This window comes from Poeciliopsis prolifica, unplaced genomic scaffold (genome assembly GCF_027474105.1).
Source record: "Poeciliopsis prolifica strain line A6 unplaced genomic scaffold, Auburn_PproV2 SCAFFOLD049, whole genome shotgun sequence".
In the NCBI taxonomy this organism is placed as follows: domain Eukaryota; kingdom Metazoa; phylum Chordata; class Actinopteri; order Cyprinodontiformes; family Poeciliidae; genus Poeciliopsis; species Poeciliopsis prolifica.
The window spans coordinates 196,474-215,305 of NW_026562424.1; the positions used below are offsets into that span (position 1 = coordinate 196,474).

The window sequence follows — 18,832 nt, forward strand, 5'->3', positions numbered from 1 at the left end:
ACTCTCACTGCAACACACTCTCACTGCAACACACTCACTGCAACATCACTGCAACACACTCACTGCAACACACTCTCACTGCAACACAGACTCACTGCAACACACACTCACTGCAACACACACTCACTGCAACACTCTCTCACTGCAACACACAGACACATCAGCTTCAGAGTGGCTCTGAAGCTGATCCACTTCACTTTAACGAGCTGCTGGAGAGCAAACACACATCTGACTGCTGTTAGTCTGTGTGTGTGTTCTATGTGTGTACGTGTGTAGCCATGTGTGTGTGTAGCAGTTTGTAGCAGTGTGTGTGTGAAATCAGGCCGAAAGAGAACAATGCTTCATTTAGTCTTTATCTTAATTAAACACTCTCCCAGTTAATCTGCTGCTTTTCATTACAAACTCCTTCAGGAGTCTTTTCAATTAACCCCCCTCCATCATCCATCCATCCATCCATCCATCCATCCATCATCTGGCTTTCTGCATTAATTTTTGGTAAAATGGTAAATGAAAAGAACTTATATAGCGCTTTTCCAGTCATTTTTGACCACTGAAAGCGCTTTACACTAGAGTCACATTCACATGCAGACCGGTAGGCAATTTGGGGTAAGTGCCTTGCCCAGAGGCACATTGACATATGGCAGGAGGAAGCTGGAATCGAACCTACGACCTTCCGATTGCAAGACAACAACTCTGCCACACAGCCACAGCCTCTTTCCTCTTATACTCTGCTCTTCATATTTGTCCACCCTGTCTCTTTGTCTCTTTCTCTTCCTGTCTCTCTCTGTGTCCCCAAAAGTTTCTCCTAGTTTTCTACCATCTTCATCTATCTGTTATTACACGGATTGTTAGGACAACAAAAAAATGTTGCAGAGCTGATTTGAAGCCAGTTTAACTCAGACTGATGGACACAGTGCAACACACACACTGCTACAGTGTGTCTGTGTGTGTGTTTGTGTGTGTGTTGGAGTGTTGGAGGGGATAGGTATCAAACTGGGAGGAAACTGGTTTCCTGTGAAGAAGCTCTCAGATTCAGATTGTCTCCGATCTGCTGATTATGCAGAGAAACATTTGAGTGTTGCAGCAAGAGCAGATTGATGTTTACACACACAGTGAGACATGCACACACACACTCATGCTTCAGGTTCAGCAGCAGGATATGAACCCTAATCAACTCAACAGGATAAAAAATAACAGGAAGATTAAAGTCTAAATTAATCCTACAATAATCTGAGAAAATGAAGAACGTCTCCTTCCCCAGCTGCACTGGCTCTGACACCTTGTCCAGAACCAGCAGATTCAATGGCATCAGCAGAAAAGGCCAGATTCCAGTTCTGATCCAGTCAGATTCCTGAAGGATCAGGAACATTTTATGAAAAGAGAAAGCAGAGGCAACTGGTTTATGCAACATTTCCAGTATTCCAACTAAACCAGTGAAGAAACTGGTTTAGTTGTTCTCCATCCAGATATTTTGGTTTTCCATTAATCGGATTAGTTATTGAACTGGTGATGTCATTATTTATCAGTTCCTCTGATATTTTCTGTCTGAATGAGTCTGTGACCTGCAGTCAAGGTCAGATGTGCTAACAGCCAGTTAGCTGCATATTTACTGCATGGAGATCAGCAGAAACACACACATGTTGGTTTTTATAGAAATCTGATAAGATGGCGGCTGATAATCGTGTGTGTGCCAATCTCTTTTCTTGCCACATGGCTGCACTTCCTGATTACCTGATTTCACTGTTTCAACCGTCTTGTTTACCAATGGGCTTAATGCACACGCGCATGCACACACGCACACACACGGGCACACACACATGCGCGCGCACGGTCACACTTGGTGCTTGTCTGGATGGTAACAGCCAGTGATCTTTTTGATGGCTCTGTTTGTTTCGTTTACTGCATACTCCACACAGCGCCTCCTTTCCATTAGAGAAGGAACTGCAGCTAAAGGGCCCAAAGCTAACGGTACTAGCGGCCGACCTTGACCTGCTGTTCAGGGTTAATGAACATATGAGCACGGCTCGGCACGGCACCGCACTGATGTTAGCTCAGTAATGACAACCACATCTTCAATAAGCTGGAAGCAGAACCAGACTGAAAAACCTCAACCGGACCGGAACCACTGAGTTAAACCAGCGATCCAGTTTGAGCTCCTCAGCAGGAAACATCCTCACAATATGTGTGTGTGTGTGAGAGATGTTAAACAGCACAGTCAGTTGATGATTTTCAGCCTGAGCAGCCGACCAGAACCCTCACTGATGGAGACACAGAACCACTAATCGCTTCCTCTGCCAGAGGTTCTGAACGTTCTTCAGATTCTGGGTGATTCTGGGTGGTGCCCTGCAGTTCTATACCTTGGGGAGCCTCTCAGGGTCTCCGGGGTGGCGGGGGATGACCTTCTGTAACCTCTGGAAGCCGTAGTCGATGGTTGGCTCATTGAGCGCTGAGGGAGAGGAAGAGGTGGAAGAGGAGGAAGGTTACTAAGGTCCTGCAAGTATAGATGTCAGGAGCGGTCTAGTTGAAGTTCAGAACTAGAACACCTGTGATAACTAACACTGTGTGTGTCTGTTCTAGTGTGGGTTGATTCTGCAGTCTTCCTGACCTCTGATCCAACTTCCCTGTTTACATTCTCTCTCAGGCTGGATGGATCAGAACCTCTGCAATCAGCGAGGAACCAGAGGTTCTGATGGTTCTGTTTGGGTCGTAATGAATCATAGTCATTTGTCGGGGGGAATTTTTCTGCCATATTTCGAAAGCACGCATTTTCTGTCTCAAAAGCAGGACTTTATCTCTTTCTCCTCAAAAGAGAAGAAATGTAATGCTTGAACTCCAAACTTCTGCTCTCTTTCAAATACTCACTGCTTTCTCAAATGGTTCTTCTCATGCTCAAAATTAATCTCTGCTCGCGCTTGGAAAAGAAAAAATGGATGGATGATGGATGGATGGATGGATGGATGGATGGATGGATGGATGGATGGATGGATGGATGGATGGATGGATGGATGGATGGATGGATGGATGGATGAATGGATGGATGGATGGATGGATGGATGGATGGATGGATGGATGGATGGATGGATGATGGATGGATGGATGGATTAGGGTTTCCATCCATCCACAGGGCATCCAGGGATGTCTTGTGTAAAAAGGAGCAGAAAGCTGAGGTCGTCATTCCCCCTATATTCAGTGGATGGTGCAGGTTGCTACAAAGGACAGTAGCCATACAAGCTCATCTATAAGTAGGAAACAAACACACCCAGCATAACACTTCCATTCTATTGGCTGAGAGGTTGCCAGGCAATGGTACTTTTCTGTTCAAGAGGTCCTGCTTTCAGGCTGAAAACGTGTGCCCTAAAATTATGGCAGAAAATTTCCACCATACATCTGGAGTTGGAAGCAAACACTCAAACAGAAACAATCCTGATCTAGAATAGAACCTCTGCTGTCAGACCAGAACAGAACCAATAATAGGTCAACATTCTAGAGGAACTTTGCTAACACCTCTTAGACTCAATCTTGATTTTTATTTCTTGCTGCTGAACATTACAGCTAAAGCTGGTTGGAGGCGATAAATCAGAACATCAGTGAACGCAGCAGAGCACAGCTGGAAGTGTGTGTGTGTGTGTGTGTGTGTGTGCATGTGTGTATGAATCATAATCCCGTCTTGGTTCAGCTGCATTTAACAAGCTTTAGACTGACTGTCCTATACATCATCACAGCCTGTTACTGAGTGTGTGCTTAGTGTGTCTGTGTGTGTCATTGTGTGTGTGTTCAGTCCTTGAAGGCCCACAGGGCGGAACCAGCAGCAGTTCAGAGTGTGTTGTCTCTCCTGATGAGTGTGTTATCGGTGACCTTGTTGATGTTGTTCACTTTGTTATCGGTTGTTTCTCTCCAACCTGGTGCTTCCCACTCAGCTGCACTGAGGAGCCATTATTAAGGGATGTCTGTTTCTCTCAGGTCTGACTTAGTGGAAATACACCGCCCTGCATCAGACTCTGCATGTGTTTGTAGTTTATTGGTTTCTGGCAGGCCTAAACATATTGTGAGGGTTTGCTGGGAATGCCTGGCAGAGTCAACTCCCACCATGAAGAGAGCTTCAAACATGTTCCGGAAGAGATGGGAACATCGAGCCCAAGTGGGCCATGCTCCATCGTTGAGGCAGTTTATTGATGCTGTGGGCAGTCAATACCTGTCACGACGGAAACCCTTGGAGCCGCTGGTGGATAACGGTGGTGAGGGATGCTATGGGCTGAAGAAGGAATAGTTGATGGGTTCCTACAGTCCAAGCAGCAATGTATTCCAATGACAGAGGATCACACTTCTCAGCCTTTGTGGTAAGGTCTATTCAGGGATCTGGAGAGAAGAGTCTGGACAGTTGGACCTCGGATTCAGGAAGAACAGTGTGGTTCTAGAACACTAGGTCAGCTGTAGAACCTCTGGAGTGTCCTTGAGGATTCTGAAAAATTTCCCAACCACTCTACATGAGCCTTCTTGGAGAAGGCCACAAAGCCTTTTCCATGAAGGCTTTGTGTCCTTGTGGGGGGTACTCTGATGATCTGGGGTACCAAGACCTTCCCTGTGTGACCAGTGCCAGAGTCTGATCTGCATTGGTGGCAGAAAGTTGGGCTCATTGAACTGTGCCAAGGTTGCCCTTTGTCAGTCACTGTTCATAACATTTCTAGGCACAGCCAATGTGTTGAGGGGCTCTGTTTGCAGAAGATGGGGTTCTATTGGCTTCTGTAGGCAATGAGCTACACCTTTTACTGCAGCGGTTTGCATCCGACTGTGAAGTAGCAGGAATTAAGATCAGTGTTTCAAAATCCAAGGGTCTTATGTCAGAAAAGGGTAGTGGAGAAGTAGAGGAGTTTAAGCATCTTGGGATCTTGTTCGTAACTAAGGAAGACATGGAGCAAGAAATGGATCAGCAGGCTGGTGTACCATCTGCAGTGAAATGGACGCCGTATCGGTCTGTCACTCTGAAAAGAGAGTCAAAAGGCAAACTCTTGATTTACAGTTCAATCAACATTTCTATGGAATGAGTTTGCTCTGGTGGGTGTCTGGGCCCTCCCTTAGAGATACAGGCTCAGGCATTCACGAGAGACTGAGGCTAGAGCCGCTACTTCTTTAAATGGAGAGGAGTCACTTCAGGATGTTCTGCTCAGTCCCTCAGGTCCCTCCAGAAGACCCATCACTGGAGGGACGATGTTCTTCTGCTGGGAATGCCGAAGAATTTCCCTGGAGAAGCTGGATCAGATTGCTGGAGAGAGGGAAGTCTGGGTCTCCCTACTTGGGTTGGGAGGGTTGCATCAAACTATGCCAACTTTGATGCACAGTTAATTTTTACACATGCCAACTTGGGACAAGTGGGAGAAAATGGATAGATGGTCTCTGACACATTTTTGAAAAAAATGATCTTGAAAACCATTCTTTGGATGGAAATTGGTCCAAAACATTTCAAGGGTATGTTTTGGACCCTGTCAGATTATGTCAGCTGCTGAATTCTTAAGAAGCAGCGGAGCAGTCCTTCAACCCTCGATGGTCTCACTTGTTGGTCAGAGCCAAGCCTCAAGTTCATGTTTCTGTGTTTTGACTTTTATGACTCATGAAGCGAATCTTGTTATGCCATCTGTCAGATCCAGATGAGCTGCTTTGAATCAAGCCAACCCTGCAATTGGGTACAGACCCAACTCACTCAGACTCGCCCCCTGGTGGTGAGTCAGGAGCTCAAATAGCAGCTTGGGTAGCAATGAATGATAGGGTTTGCTAGCAATGTTATGGTTCTCCTGTCTGCTGCATAAAAGTCTCCAACAACACAGAAAAATATTGCTGGGTTTTTGACAAAAAGTCAGAAAGCTAATGTAGCGACAAAATCACTAAGTTGGCAACAATGCTTCTCTCGTCATTACCCCATCTCCACACTTGACCACGCCCTTCTGTGTATATTGGTTCCGCTCTCTTTGGTAGAATGCCCAGGGGTGGCTAAGGAGACTCCCATGTTTTTACCTGTGAGCCGCGTTATAGTAAAGTTCACAGAAATCAAAGATGCCGTCAGAATTCAGGTGATCATACAGAATAGGTGGCAGTAATGCCACTTGGTAGCAGTAATGTGCCAGTCAGTTGTCTAACAAGTTCTAATGAGCATACGAACTAACCAGGCAGCCACTGGAAGTATTTAATGTGAAAATGCTTCCATCTCCAGTGCTGATGGCTGAAACTCCTCTTCCCATTAACAACCTGTGAATCAGGATTCTCCATTATGGACTCAACAAAAACCAAAACTCGAAACACTCAGAGCTGCTGGAGGCTCTGCCAGCAAGCCTTCACCCCTTCACACCTAAACTGGATCTGATGTGTCCAACAGGAACAAGTCTCATTAGCACTGCTCTTCCTTTTTTTTCTATCTACAGTGGCCCTAATACACTGTGGTATGATGGTTCAAGCCTGAACATGAGCCTTAATTTTACTCCTGTTGCAATTTGATCCGTTTCATGAATTTCTGGGCTGTTCACATGTTGTTTTATGTGCAGGTTTACATAATAATTATCAATAAATCACCTTGGGCCTCATGCATAAAAGAGTGCACAGCTTTTACACTAAAACATGGTGTATGGAAAAATCCAGAAAAGTGCGATGCACAAAAAAATTTGGCTGTATAAAGCCGTGCACGGGGCTGCCCACCATTCCTATGTACATCACAGTTTGCAGGAAACAGGGCAGCTGCTGCTCCACCTGTCGCCTCCATCAATACATATGAATGTAATTTAGTAGAAATACCCTGAACTATGGCAACGTCCTTATTTGTAGCATAAATATTAATAATAATAATTATTATTATTATTATTTAAAAGGTGCTTTCAGGGCTCAGAAGGTCACAAAAATAAAAAAGACATAAATGATGAGACCTGCAGCCGCTTTAAACCTGAATACAGCAAGCAGAGCAGAAGCTACAGGGTAGAGATGTTTCTGTCCACAAGGCGGGCCAGCCGGACCGGAACCGGTACTGGAACCAGTACTGGAACCAGTACCGGAACTGGTACCTGCTTCAAGTTCTGCTCAGAGTCCCAGGATGATCAGTCTGGATCAATCTAAACGCCAATAAACCAGCAGATCAATATGATCTCTGATCAATGGCTCCATGTTCTTCATCAGAGCCACAGTAGCTGCTGAGATTATTGATCACCTTCAATAATCAAACCTATTGATCAGCCCTGGTTTCTCTTGAATAAATGAGTCATTGATTCATTCAGACGAATCGTTTTATCTTTGAGACAAACTGAGTAAATGTATTATTTCCATGTTGTGATGTTTTCACATCTTTGTTTTATTTTCTTGACTTTGTTACTGAGGATAAATCGGTTCAGTTTCATCTTTTAAACACTCAAATATTAAAATCATGGGGTTTGATGCTTCCTGCTCTAAATAACTGAAGGTCATCAGGTTTCAGTGGATTTTGGTTTGTAGTTTATTGTCCACAGAAAATGTTTGTGTGGCTGCTGAACATTTTCACGCCATGGAAAAATTTACGCCAACTTTGATGCACAGTTCATTTTTATACATGCAGACTTGTGCGTAAAATATGGCGCCGCACATTTTTTGTGCGTCTGAACGCGTCACGGAGGAGGCCCCTTGTGATTATCACATTATGCTGTGATTATATTTTATGTTTTGATGGTAAACCATACATAGATTTGATTTTCAAATGGAAGAAAAGCCAGATCAGTTTGGTAAACCCAATAGATGGTTAATATTTAAATGGGTCCCGGGGTCAAAAGGGAACAATGTGGCTTCCATCATGGATCAGGGTGAATGGCTGATCTCCCTGAGATCCGCCATTCACAGCAAATATACATTTTATGCTGTGTATATAAGTGTCTCATTGTGTCCCAGTTTGTCCCAGTATTACCTGTGTAGACGAAGCGTCCCGGCGCTCCTTTACAGAATTGTTTGGACTTGTAGGACAGCGTGACCTCAACGACCCCGGGGATGTGACGAGGCGGAGTCTGGACCCGGATGGCGTGGGGCGTGATCAGCTGGACACAGAGACATCAGAAACATCAGGCAGAGTTATTGGATTGTGTCCCCTTTAAATGGAGAGTTCGTCCAATCACAAATCAGGAGAGTAAGTGTCAGATGAGAAGACCTCACTGTTTTCTCTGACCTGAGAAAATACAATACGACAACCATCTGACTGGGATCTAACTGGTGCTTATTGGTGATGTGACTGGTTGGAGTGCGTTACCTCGCTCCACACCAGCATGGTTCCGAACACAACCTGAAGTCCATCGAAGAAGTTGTCTCCGATGAGAATGACGGTGGCGCCGCCCGTCGTCCAGCCCTCACTGGGACTGATGGCTTTTATACAGGGAGTGGCTGCTGGAGCACAGACAGACCAGTTAACATCAAACTGGGACAAACTACCTGCTGAGATGACAATCTGGAGCGAGAAGGCGCTGTGTCTGACCCAGAGTCACCTGGAGAGCAGCTGGTCACCACTAAAATAGATGTATATTGGAACTGTATGTAAATATCTGAGCCTCTATGCTGAACTTTGACCCAGTACGGGTGAAAGTTCAGGATCAAGTTGGTAAAGATTCGTCAGATCCAGGTTAAGTTCTGCTGCGACCCATTTTGATGCATCTGGTGACCTGAGAAGGGCCAGAGTCACAGGTTGGAAACCCCCATCTACATAACAAGAGAACACACAAGGCGCGTCTTAATTGGGTCGCGGTTTTTATCCTCTTTCGCTAACTTCAGCACACACACACGCACAGTAATAGCTGCTTCGCTTGCCTCTCAAGTACAGCTGCAGATTAATTATAAAGTGAAATGAAAGAAAGTGTGTGTGTGTGTGTGTGTGTGTCTCTGTGTGGGTGTGTGCATGTGTGTGTGAGAGAAAAAGAGAGAGAGAGCAGCTAATCTCATAAGTGATCATTTCAAATGACATCACAGCACCAAACTATTCTGTCCCATTGTGTTTAGTTTTGTTGTGTGTGTTCTGCTGTTCATTTCTGATCCAGGGCCAGTAAGAACAGAACCAGACCAGAATCATGTTTGAGTCCACCAGGTGTTCCTAATGAACCTTTGACCCCTGGATGCCTCCCCAACAATCTGCCATTGAGACACATGAGCTGTAAGACCGTAAGTGCCCTGAGGGAACGAGACAGGAGGAAAGGTTCCCCAACAGGGGCAGGCAGCAGGAAATGCAAACACAGTCAGTAAAGCACCTGCCAACCAATCACAGCCCGGCTGAACAGCCCGACCAATCACAGCCCGGCTGAACAGCCCGACCAATCACAGCCCGGCTGAACAGCCCGACCAATCACAGCCCGGCTGAACAGCCCGACCAATCACTGCCCGGCTGAACAGCCCGACCAATCACAGCCCGGCTGAACAGCCCGACCAATCACAGCCCGGCTGAACAGCCCGACCAATCACTGCCCGGCTGAACAGCCCGACCAATCACAGCCCGGCTGAACAGCCCGACCAATCACTGCCCGGCTGAACAGCCCGACCAATCACTGCCCGGCTGAACAGCCCGATCGATCACAGGACTGTCCTCCAGGTAGACCTGGACGGGACAGGGACATGTTAAAGGCTCCTTGGATGCTATCCATTATGTCCTATTTGTTTCTGTATGCCAGAACCAAAGTTCTCTAGAACCAAATGGACCGGTACTGATTCAATTCAATCCAGTTTAGGCATGCAGCTCCAACTCACAACAAATGGTGTCTGTAGGCAATTCAAAAATAATCATGTCACTTCAATAACTTACATTAAAACTGGCCCGAGATGTCAAACTGTACAGTATGCTCAATTAATTATTGAAAGCTGCTTAAAAACTTTGTAAAGAAACTCAGAGCCCTGTGGGACTCCATCAGTCACCCTGCTGGTTCACAGATGGGATTTAAACCAGCATACCGCTGCTCCCTTCATGCCTCACGTTCTGAGAACAATGTGGTCGACTGGACCTGAACCAGACCTGAGCTCTAACAGAACCAGAACATTTATTATGACTTTCAGTACTGCTGATTCAGAGCTACGATGCGCTCTGAAACCCGACTGAAATTCTTAACGCAGGTCATTCCAGTTCAGACACTCAGATTTGGGATTCAGAGCTCTGAGGTTCTGTATGCCAGAGGCTGGGAGGCAGAACCCGGCCGATTCAAGAAACAAGCGAGTAGAGACAAGTTGGACCCACGGGACTCAGCAGCACTCAAGGTGGGAGGGGTGGTTTCCATGGCGACTGTCTTTAATTAGGAGGGCAATTAAAGAGGCTGAAAGCGCACACACACACACACACACACACACACACACACACACACACACACACACACACACACACACACACACACACACACACACTCAGCCGCGGCCTCTCTGGGGACGGGGGAGGTGTCTGGTCTTCTTACCCACAATCCACTGGGCTGCCTTGTCTATGCAGCTCTGGGTTCTTGCGACCCAAACGTGTCCAGCTATAGGCTTCTGCAAGACTGCATTCACTGTGCACCGGGTCAGGTCAACGTCCCACACAGAACCTTCAGCCTGCAGGCCATCCTGCCCGTCTGGTTCTGATCAGCAGACCGAATTTTATCTGCTTACCCTCAGATGGATCCAATCTTCGAGCTCGGCGGCCATGTTTGGAGTTGTTATGGACGAACATGTTGTCTGATACAGCGAGAACATGGCCGTCTACATTGACGGTTGTAGAAACCACCACCTGCAAACAAACAGCCCCGTCAGAACCAGCAGAGGAATGATGATCGGACACATCCATTGTTCCTTGACAACTACAACGTTCCCCAGGAACAGCTGCTCTGTGACCTTTAACCTCATCATTGATCGGATCCACAATATAATAATATTATTCCAAACCATGTCAACACGCTGCAATGCATTGTGGGTGCGTCAGCTGGTCCAGTGGTCTTACCTGGAACCGCCTCATGTCCCGAGGGTTCCCGGCATTCTTCAGACAGTTCTGGTTACACTTCAGGAAGAACTTCAGAAAGAATCTGTATATACACACACACACACACACACACACACACACACACACACACACACACACACACACACACACACACACCACTGGTTATCTATAGATATTCAGTACAGAACAGGTTGGTCAAATCAGGTTGGCATGTTCAGAACCTGGACCAGAAACCCTGGAGTGACCCTCATCATGTGATTCTTGCTACGCTCACGGGAGGTTACGCTCCTTTATCTGAAGATAAACTTTGATCTGTGATCAGCTGACTAGTCTTATCACCGTGGCAACCCTCAGCATCTCCAGCTGATTATCAGCGCTCTGCTCTTCACCTCTTCCCAGCGAGCAATCGAGCCGTAAATCTCCACACAGGACAGATTAAGCTCTCAATTTGTTATGTGATAAGGAGCAAAGACCCGACATACAAACACACACACACACACACACAGAAAAAACACAACGCACACACACTTGCTGTATCGCTGCTGATATTTACAAGCAGCGAATTAGGACACACTGCAAATTTATCTCCTCAGAGAACAGAAGATCCACATTCTGACACTGAAAACACACACTGTGACACACACACACTGTGGCACACACACACTGTGAAACACACACACTGTGACACACACACTGTGACACACACACACACTGTGACACACACACTGTGCGACTGCACTTCACCGTCAGGATAATTCATCTTCACACTGTGACACACACACACACTGTGACACACACACACTGTGACACACACACTGTGACACACACACACACTGTGACACACACACTGTGCGACTGCACTTCACCGTCAGGATAATTCATCTTCACACTGTGACACACACACACACACTGTGGCACACACACACTGTGAAACACACACACTGTGACACACACACACACTGTGACACACACACACTGTGACACACACACACTGTGACACACACACACACTGTGAAACACACACACTGTGACACACACACTGTGCGACTGCACTTCACCGTCAGGATAATTCATCTTCACACTGTGACTACATTTTCTACCTCATAGAGCAGATTAACTCCGACACTGAGAGAGACGGAGTGTGTCACAGTGTGTGTGTGTCACAGTGTGTGTGTCACAGTGTGTGTGTGTCACAGTGTGTGTGTCACAGTGTGTGTGTGTCACAGTGTGTGTGTCACAGTGTGTGTGTGTCACAGTGTGTGTGTCACAGTGTGTGTGTCACAGTGTGTGTGTCACAGTGTGTGTGTCACAGTGTGTGTGTCACAGTGTGTGTGTTAACATGATCCCAGTCCATTTAGCTGCTCCTCTCATTTCCAGCTCCACAGGCTGTTTCAGCAAATAAACCAGATCCATTGAGTTTGACAGGTTCTGTCTGGTGTTCTGAAGGTCCATCAGAACCTGCAGCTGGTTCCTCAGCTTCCTGGGAACAGATCATCCCAGTTAGAATCACTGAGATGGGACTGGTGAGCTGCTGATGCGGTTGCCAACGGTCACAACTCACACCAATCGATCAGAAGTGATGGGAATATCACTGTACGGACCCGGCTGGGATGTTGATCCATGTATCTTCTATGTGTGTGTGTGTCTCTGAGTGAACATTCCTGGTTCCCCCAGTAATCACTGGAATAAGCAAGCAGGCAGAAGCTGAACACGTTTCAGCGTTTCAACGAGTCCTGATATTAATTTCCATTTGTACATGAGAAAGTGTCTGTGTTCGAATGTGCTTATGCTTGTAACTCTAATTATCACCAAATGTTGAGCAGATTTCTGCTAATTAACATCTGTGGCTCATTTGTACTCAGAGCTCATTAACAGTTGTTAGAACGCTGATCGGCCGACATGATCCAGAAACACGCCAAGAGGTTCTACTGCCAGACAGCTTCGCTTCTCATACAGCACCAACAAAACACACATGGCTGACCCACATCAGGTCACCTGAAACCAGTTCAGTCCAGTTGGGCCCAGTTGAATCCAGTTCAGTCCAGCGGAGGAAGCCCAGTTGAGTGAATCTCTGGCTCTGCAGCAATCTATCGTCCTCAGCCAGCACCGTGGAAAGGAAGAACTTTCTATATGTGGTGATCAAATGTCTCAAGGTTTTAATGTTGATCTGTTGGCAGAATCTGAACGACTGTGGATACTGGAATTACAAGCACCACGACCAAAAAACTTCTAATTGGGGAACAATTGTCAAATTGAAGTGATCAGAGTCATCAAGACTCTCTGAGGGGATTTCCTGATCTCGCTTCGCTCCAACAGACGAATCCTCCAAGTTGCACCAGTAGTTCAGCTGCACCCTTTGCCAGTCCATAACAGAGATGATACTCTGATGAGAAATCACTATTAATGATTTTATTAAAGGTAAAGTAATGTAATTCTTTTCCTCTTATTCCTCCTTCCTCATTGACAAGCAGATGCAGAAGCTGGATGGAACAATAAGGAGCAGTCTCTGAAGGACCAGCCCACTTTCTGATAGACACGCCCATTTTTGGGCCCACCTTCTGATGGACCTGCCCCTTTCTTGACTGTCCATCAAACTGAAGCAGATCCAGATCAGAACCAGCAGGTTATGCCAGCTAACTCTCTAACACAGCTGCAGTTTTCCAGAACCATCTGAACTAGGGTCTCCAGACTGAGAGCTCCAGAGGACGAGGAGGAAGAGGAGGGATGAGAAGAGGAAGAGTTAATTAGATGAGATAATGAGAAGTCCATCATCAGCTCTTCAACATAAATGGAAGCAGACACCTCTTCTTGTTCTTCGTCTCAGTGAGGAAGAGGAAGAGCAGGTTATTAACAGTTAAAGTCGCGCTTGCTCTGTGGTCCATCAGCACTTCATTATCCTGCTGCAACAACCTGATGCAGATTAATCCGCCACTGAAAATAGTTCCAGAAGAGTTCAGACGTCAGAGGCGCGACTGGCAGCAGCTTCCACTCATCAGCGATTCATTAAGTCTGTTTGCACAAGTACGTTCTGATCCAAATGGTTCTGGAAACAAGAGCATGTGGACCCAGCAGAACCGAGTTCTGGAAACAGAGCTGATCCAGTAGAACCTGGATCAACGTGAACCACTGGGGCCCTGAAAGAATCAGATCCATAAAGAACCGAATCCTGGAACTTTTCCAACCCATCTTCCTCACTGATGATGATGATGTCTATGACATCATCAGAGGACTGTAAACGTGTCATCACGACTACCACTCAGTCCTCACGAAAGCGCATAGGTCGTTAAGAGCTCGTTAAGCAATTAACTGGAAAAACACCCAGCTGTCAGTCACAATGGCTGTGTGTGTGAGATGGAGTGTGTATATGTAGGTGTGTGAGTGTGTGTGTGGAGGGTGTGTATGGAGGGTGGGGTTAATTACCCATCTGATGTAATGTTAAACTGTCTCCTTGAAATTGCAACAGTGAGTGTGTGAGATAAAACACACACCCGTTTCTTTTTAAATAGCCGATCAATACTGATGCTTCGGGACCTGCAGTACAGACAATCAATACACACACACACACCCACACACACACAGAGTGATGAGGAGACTCCTGTTAAATACTGATGAGACAGACAGGAGGTTCTTCACCACCTGCTGCATCCAGTGACGATGAGGAGGAGCGGCGAACTGAGCCAAGGCTAGCAGACGATCCTGCAGGTGAACAGAACCTCTGAAACATTTCCAGTACCAGAATCAGAGGAACCAGAGGTGTGTTGAGATGTGTCCAAGTGTGTGTGTGGAGTTCCTGTCTGTGTGAAACAGCAGCAGGCAGTGTGTTCAGGGTCACTCCGTTTCCCCGCCTGTTTCCCAGGAACAGAAATATTCAGCTCCACTTCATCTCTCCATCGACTGCGATGCATTCATACATTTAACATTTAGCTGGCCGGGGCCCTCTGGGGCCCCAAACATTATGCTGCTGTCAATCACCCTGCGGCGCGGCCGCTAATGAGATTCTGTCCCAAGCCGACCGGCAGCATGAGAGGGAGCTCACACCTACGCCGCCGCATGATTGACGGCACGCCGTCCTCCCATAATCCCACGCTGCACACACCAGAGACCCTCGCAGGCAGAGAGCGCGCTGCCAAGAAATTCTCACATCAGGAATTCAGATGGAAAGATGAGAGCTGCTCCCATCATCATCGTCACCATCGTCAGCTAGAAATCAGCAGAAACTGGAACCGGCTGAGGATCAGAGCGTTAAAACCTTCTCACCAAGTTCAGAGACGATCAACCCTCAGGCGGGATCATCGAATCGTCAGCGGGTCCCAAACACCGCAGACTCAGCAGAAACCTGTGAGACCGGCAGCATCCCACAGTCCGACTGCAAAGAGACCGCCATGACCACGACTGTCCTCAGGGACGGCGAGACAGGAGACTCTGTCTTTATTTCCAGTTAGATTTAGATTCTTTGTTTTGTTCATCGTCTCCTCGTTGTTCTATGATTTAAATCGCTGCTTTTCTGTCTTTTGGAGTTCAGTCTCTTCCTGCTGTTGCTCTGCGGATCATTTCACCTGTCCCGTTTAGATCCCTCTGTCTGTAATTCCTCCTCCGCACTTCAGGAACTCAGTGTAGTCACTAATCACCTCCCAGCAGCTCCAAGTCAGCCAGCTTCCTTCTCTTCTTGTCAGATCCTTCTGTTAACCTTTGCCAGTTACCTTGTTCTCTGCCTGTCTGAGAACAACTGGTCTTCTCCAGTTAATCCCAACTAAAACCTGGGATGAACTAACATGATTGGGACTAACTGAGATTACCTTTGCAGTCTGGGGTTTCTAGCCTTCGGACCTGGAACACTGGGATGAACCTGCTTTCATGTTGTTCTGCTCAGCGCTGGTGACCAAGTCCAGACAGTCCAGAAGGCTCTACTGGTTCTGTTCTTCCACAGGTCCAGTGGTTCAGATACAGCTGAACTGACAGGAAACGCGACCATTTTTATGGTATAACTTGCTTCAAAATAGTTAAAAAGTGATGTTTTTCTGTTAATGATTAGATTCTTAGCAGCACCTCAGAGATTTACCATTTAGAATGATCCCATTATCGCAGATCCTTCCTCCAGCAGCTCTCTACCCACAGTACACCCAACAAGTACCCTGCTGGTATTGGGCCAATCATTTGGACATTTCAAATACAATTTGTATTATTATTAATAGATCTGTTTTTCTTGTATACTGGATTGTAAACAGTCTGTTGTTGTTTTAATTCACTTTCTGTTAAACAATAACTGCTCAGATTGACTGTGCTAGCATTGAATATATTTATGTTTCTAATAATTATATTATATTATATTTCTTATAATTCATATTTTTATAATGTTTCTGTGTTGTAGTAAAATAAGCTGTTGTCAATCTTGTTTAACTTTAATTTGTAAACACTTTTTGAACTGTTGTGTGATAATAGAGATTTTTTTCTATTCAGCATCCTCTTAATATAAAAGCAGCATTAATTATTAATTGTAATAATTGTGATGCTGCAGTGAAATGTGCAGACAAGGAGGCTGTAAGCTGCGCTGCAGCAGCACCAGAACATGAAGCAGTGAGTGTTTGAGCTGCAGCCTGACATGTTTTCTGCTCACTGGACGCTGCTGAAGACACAGGAGACCTTCCCATCATGCATTGCAGCAGGCAGGGGGAGAAAAGAGCTGCTGCACAATCACCACTTCTCTTTTCAAAAGCCTGCTGCACACATCCATCCATCCTTCCATCCATCCATCCATCCATCCATCCATCCATCCATCCATCCATCCATCCATCCATCCATCCATCCATCCATCCATCCATCCATCCATCCATCCATCCATCCATCCATCCTTCCATCCATCCATCCATCCATCCATCCATCCTTCCATCCATCCATCCATCCATCCATCCATCCAGTCGTCCAGGTCTTCCTCTCTGCTCTCAGACCAGAAGGGGAGGATGGGGCGAGATTAACACTCAGAGAGGAGAGGGGGGAGGTAAAGAGGGGAGAGCATATGATTCCTCCTGGGACAGAGGAGAGGGGGAAGGAGGAAGGCTAAAAGAAGACAGGCAGAAGAGGAGAAATAGGAAAGAAAGAGAAAATTTGAGTATTTATGTTTTTGCATGTTCATGGCAAAACAGATTTAGAATCCCTCGTAATAGTCTGTAACAAATAATGTGCCAATTGTATCAGTGCTTCACAGTTTTAATGTTTCACTGTTTTGTTGTTTTTCTTTATCATTTTTTTCTCCAAAGAGTTTTTCGGCACTAGTGGCTCGTATTTTTGACAGTAGGCAGACAGGAAAGAGGGCAAAGAGAGGAGGGAGACATGGGGCAAAGGTCACTAGGACCTGGAGTCAAACCGGCGAAGTCCGCACTGAGGACTGAGGCCTCCAAAAGCGGGGCGTGCTAACCCCTGCGCCATCGCAGCGAACACGTTTCACTGTTTTAATGTTTCACTGTTTTAATGTTTTAATGTTTCACTGTTTCAGTGTTTTAATGTTTCACTGTTTCAATGTTTTAATGTTTCACTGTTTCAGTGTTTTAATGTTTCACTGTTTCAGTGTTTTAATGTTTCACTGTTTTAATGTTTCACTGTTTTAATGTTTCACTGTTTTAATGTTTCACTGTTTTAATGTTTCAGTGTATTAATGTTTTAATGTTTCACTGTTTCAGTGTTTCACTGTTTTAATGTTTCACTGTTTCACTGTTTCACTGTTTAATGTTTCACTGTTTCAGTGTTTTAATGTTTCACTGTTTCAGTGTTTCACTGTTTTAATGTTTCACTGTTTTAATGTTTCACTGTTTTAATGTTTCACTGTTTTAATGTTTCAGTGTATTAATGTTTTAATGTTTCACTGTTTTAGTGTTTCACTGTTTTAATGTTTCAGTGTTTTAATGTTTTAATGTTTCACTGTTTTAATGTTTCAGTGTTTTAATGTTTCACTGTTTTAATGTTTCACTGTTTCAATATTCTAATGTTTCACTGTTTTAATGTTTCACTGTTTCAATGTTTTAATGTTTCACTGTTTTAATGTTTCACTGTTTTAATGTTTCACTGTTTTAATGTTTCACTGTTTTAATGTTTCACTGTTTCAGTGTTTTAATGTTTCACTGTTTCAGTGTTTCACTGTTTTAATGTTTCACTGTTTTAATGTTTCACTGTTTTAATGTTTCAGTGTATTAATGTTTTAATGTTTCACTGTTTCAGTGTTTCACTGTTTTAATGTTTCAGTGTTTTAATGTTTTAATGTTTCACTGTTTCAGTGTTTCAGTGTTTCACTGTTTTAATGTTTCACTGTTTTAATGTTTCAGTGTATTAATGTTTTAATGTTTCACTGTTTCAGTGTTTCACTGTTTTAATGTTTCAGTGTTTTAATGTTTTAATGTTTCACTGTTTTAATGTTTCAGTGTTTAATGTTTCACTGTTTTAATGTTTCACTGTTTCAGTGTTTCACTGTTTTAATGTTTCACTGTTTTAATGTTTCAGTGTTTTAATGTTTTAATGTTTCACTGTTTCAGTGTTTCACTGTTTTAATGTTTCACTGTTTTAATGTTTCAGTGTATTAATGTTTTAATGTTTCACTGTTTCAGTGTTTCACTGTTTTAATGTTTCAGTGTTTTAATGTTTTAATGTTTCACTGTTTTAATGTTTCAGTGTTTTAATGTTTCACTGTTTTAATGTTTCACTGTTTCAGTGTTTCACTGTTTTAATGTTTCAGTGTTTTAATGTTTTAATGTTTCACTGTTTCAGTGTTTCAGTGTTTCACTGTTTTAATGTTTCACTGTTTTAATGTTTCAGTGTTTTAATGTTTTAATGTTTCACTGTTTCAGTGTTTCAGTGTTTCACTGTTTTAATGTTTCACTGTTTTAATGTTTCAGTGTATTAATGTTTTAATGTTTC

The 18,832-nt window shown here is 44.7% G+C and overlaps 1 protein-coding gene across 2 annotated transcripts in view; it reads right to left on the minus strand.

Annotated features, from left to right (window-relative positions):
* Positions 1–18,832, minus strand: part of LOC129377689 (transcription factor COE3-like) — a 43,359-nt gene that overhangs the window by 16,636 nt on the left and 7,891 nt on the right. The window contains exons 7-11 of one of the 2 annotated variants that reach the window (XM_055057797.1): positions 10,931–11,012; positions 10,603–10,720; positions 8,243–8,373; positions 7,907–8,033; positions 2,358–2,446 (exon numbers count right to left, since the gene is read on the minus strand). In XM_055057797.1, the coding sequence (XP_054913772.1) occupies positions 2,358–2,446; positions 7,907–8,033; positions 8,243–8,373; positions 10,603–10,720; positions 10,931–11,012 (547 nt within the window). Of the gene's footprint in view, positions 1–2,357; positions 2,447–7,906; positions 8,034–8,242; positions 8,377–10,602; positions 10,721–10,930; positions 11,013–18,832 lie in introns of both variants that reach the window. The other variant, XM_055057796.1, reaches the window with a different exon arrangement.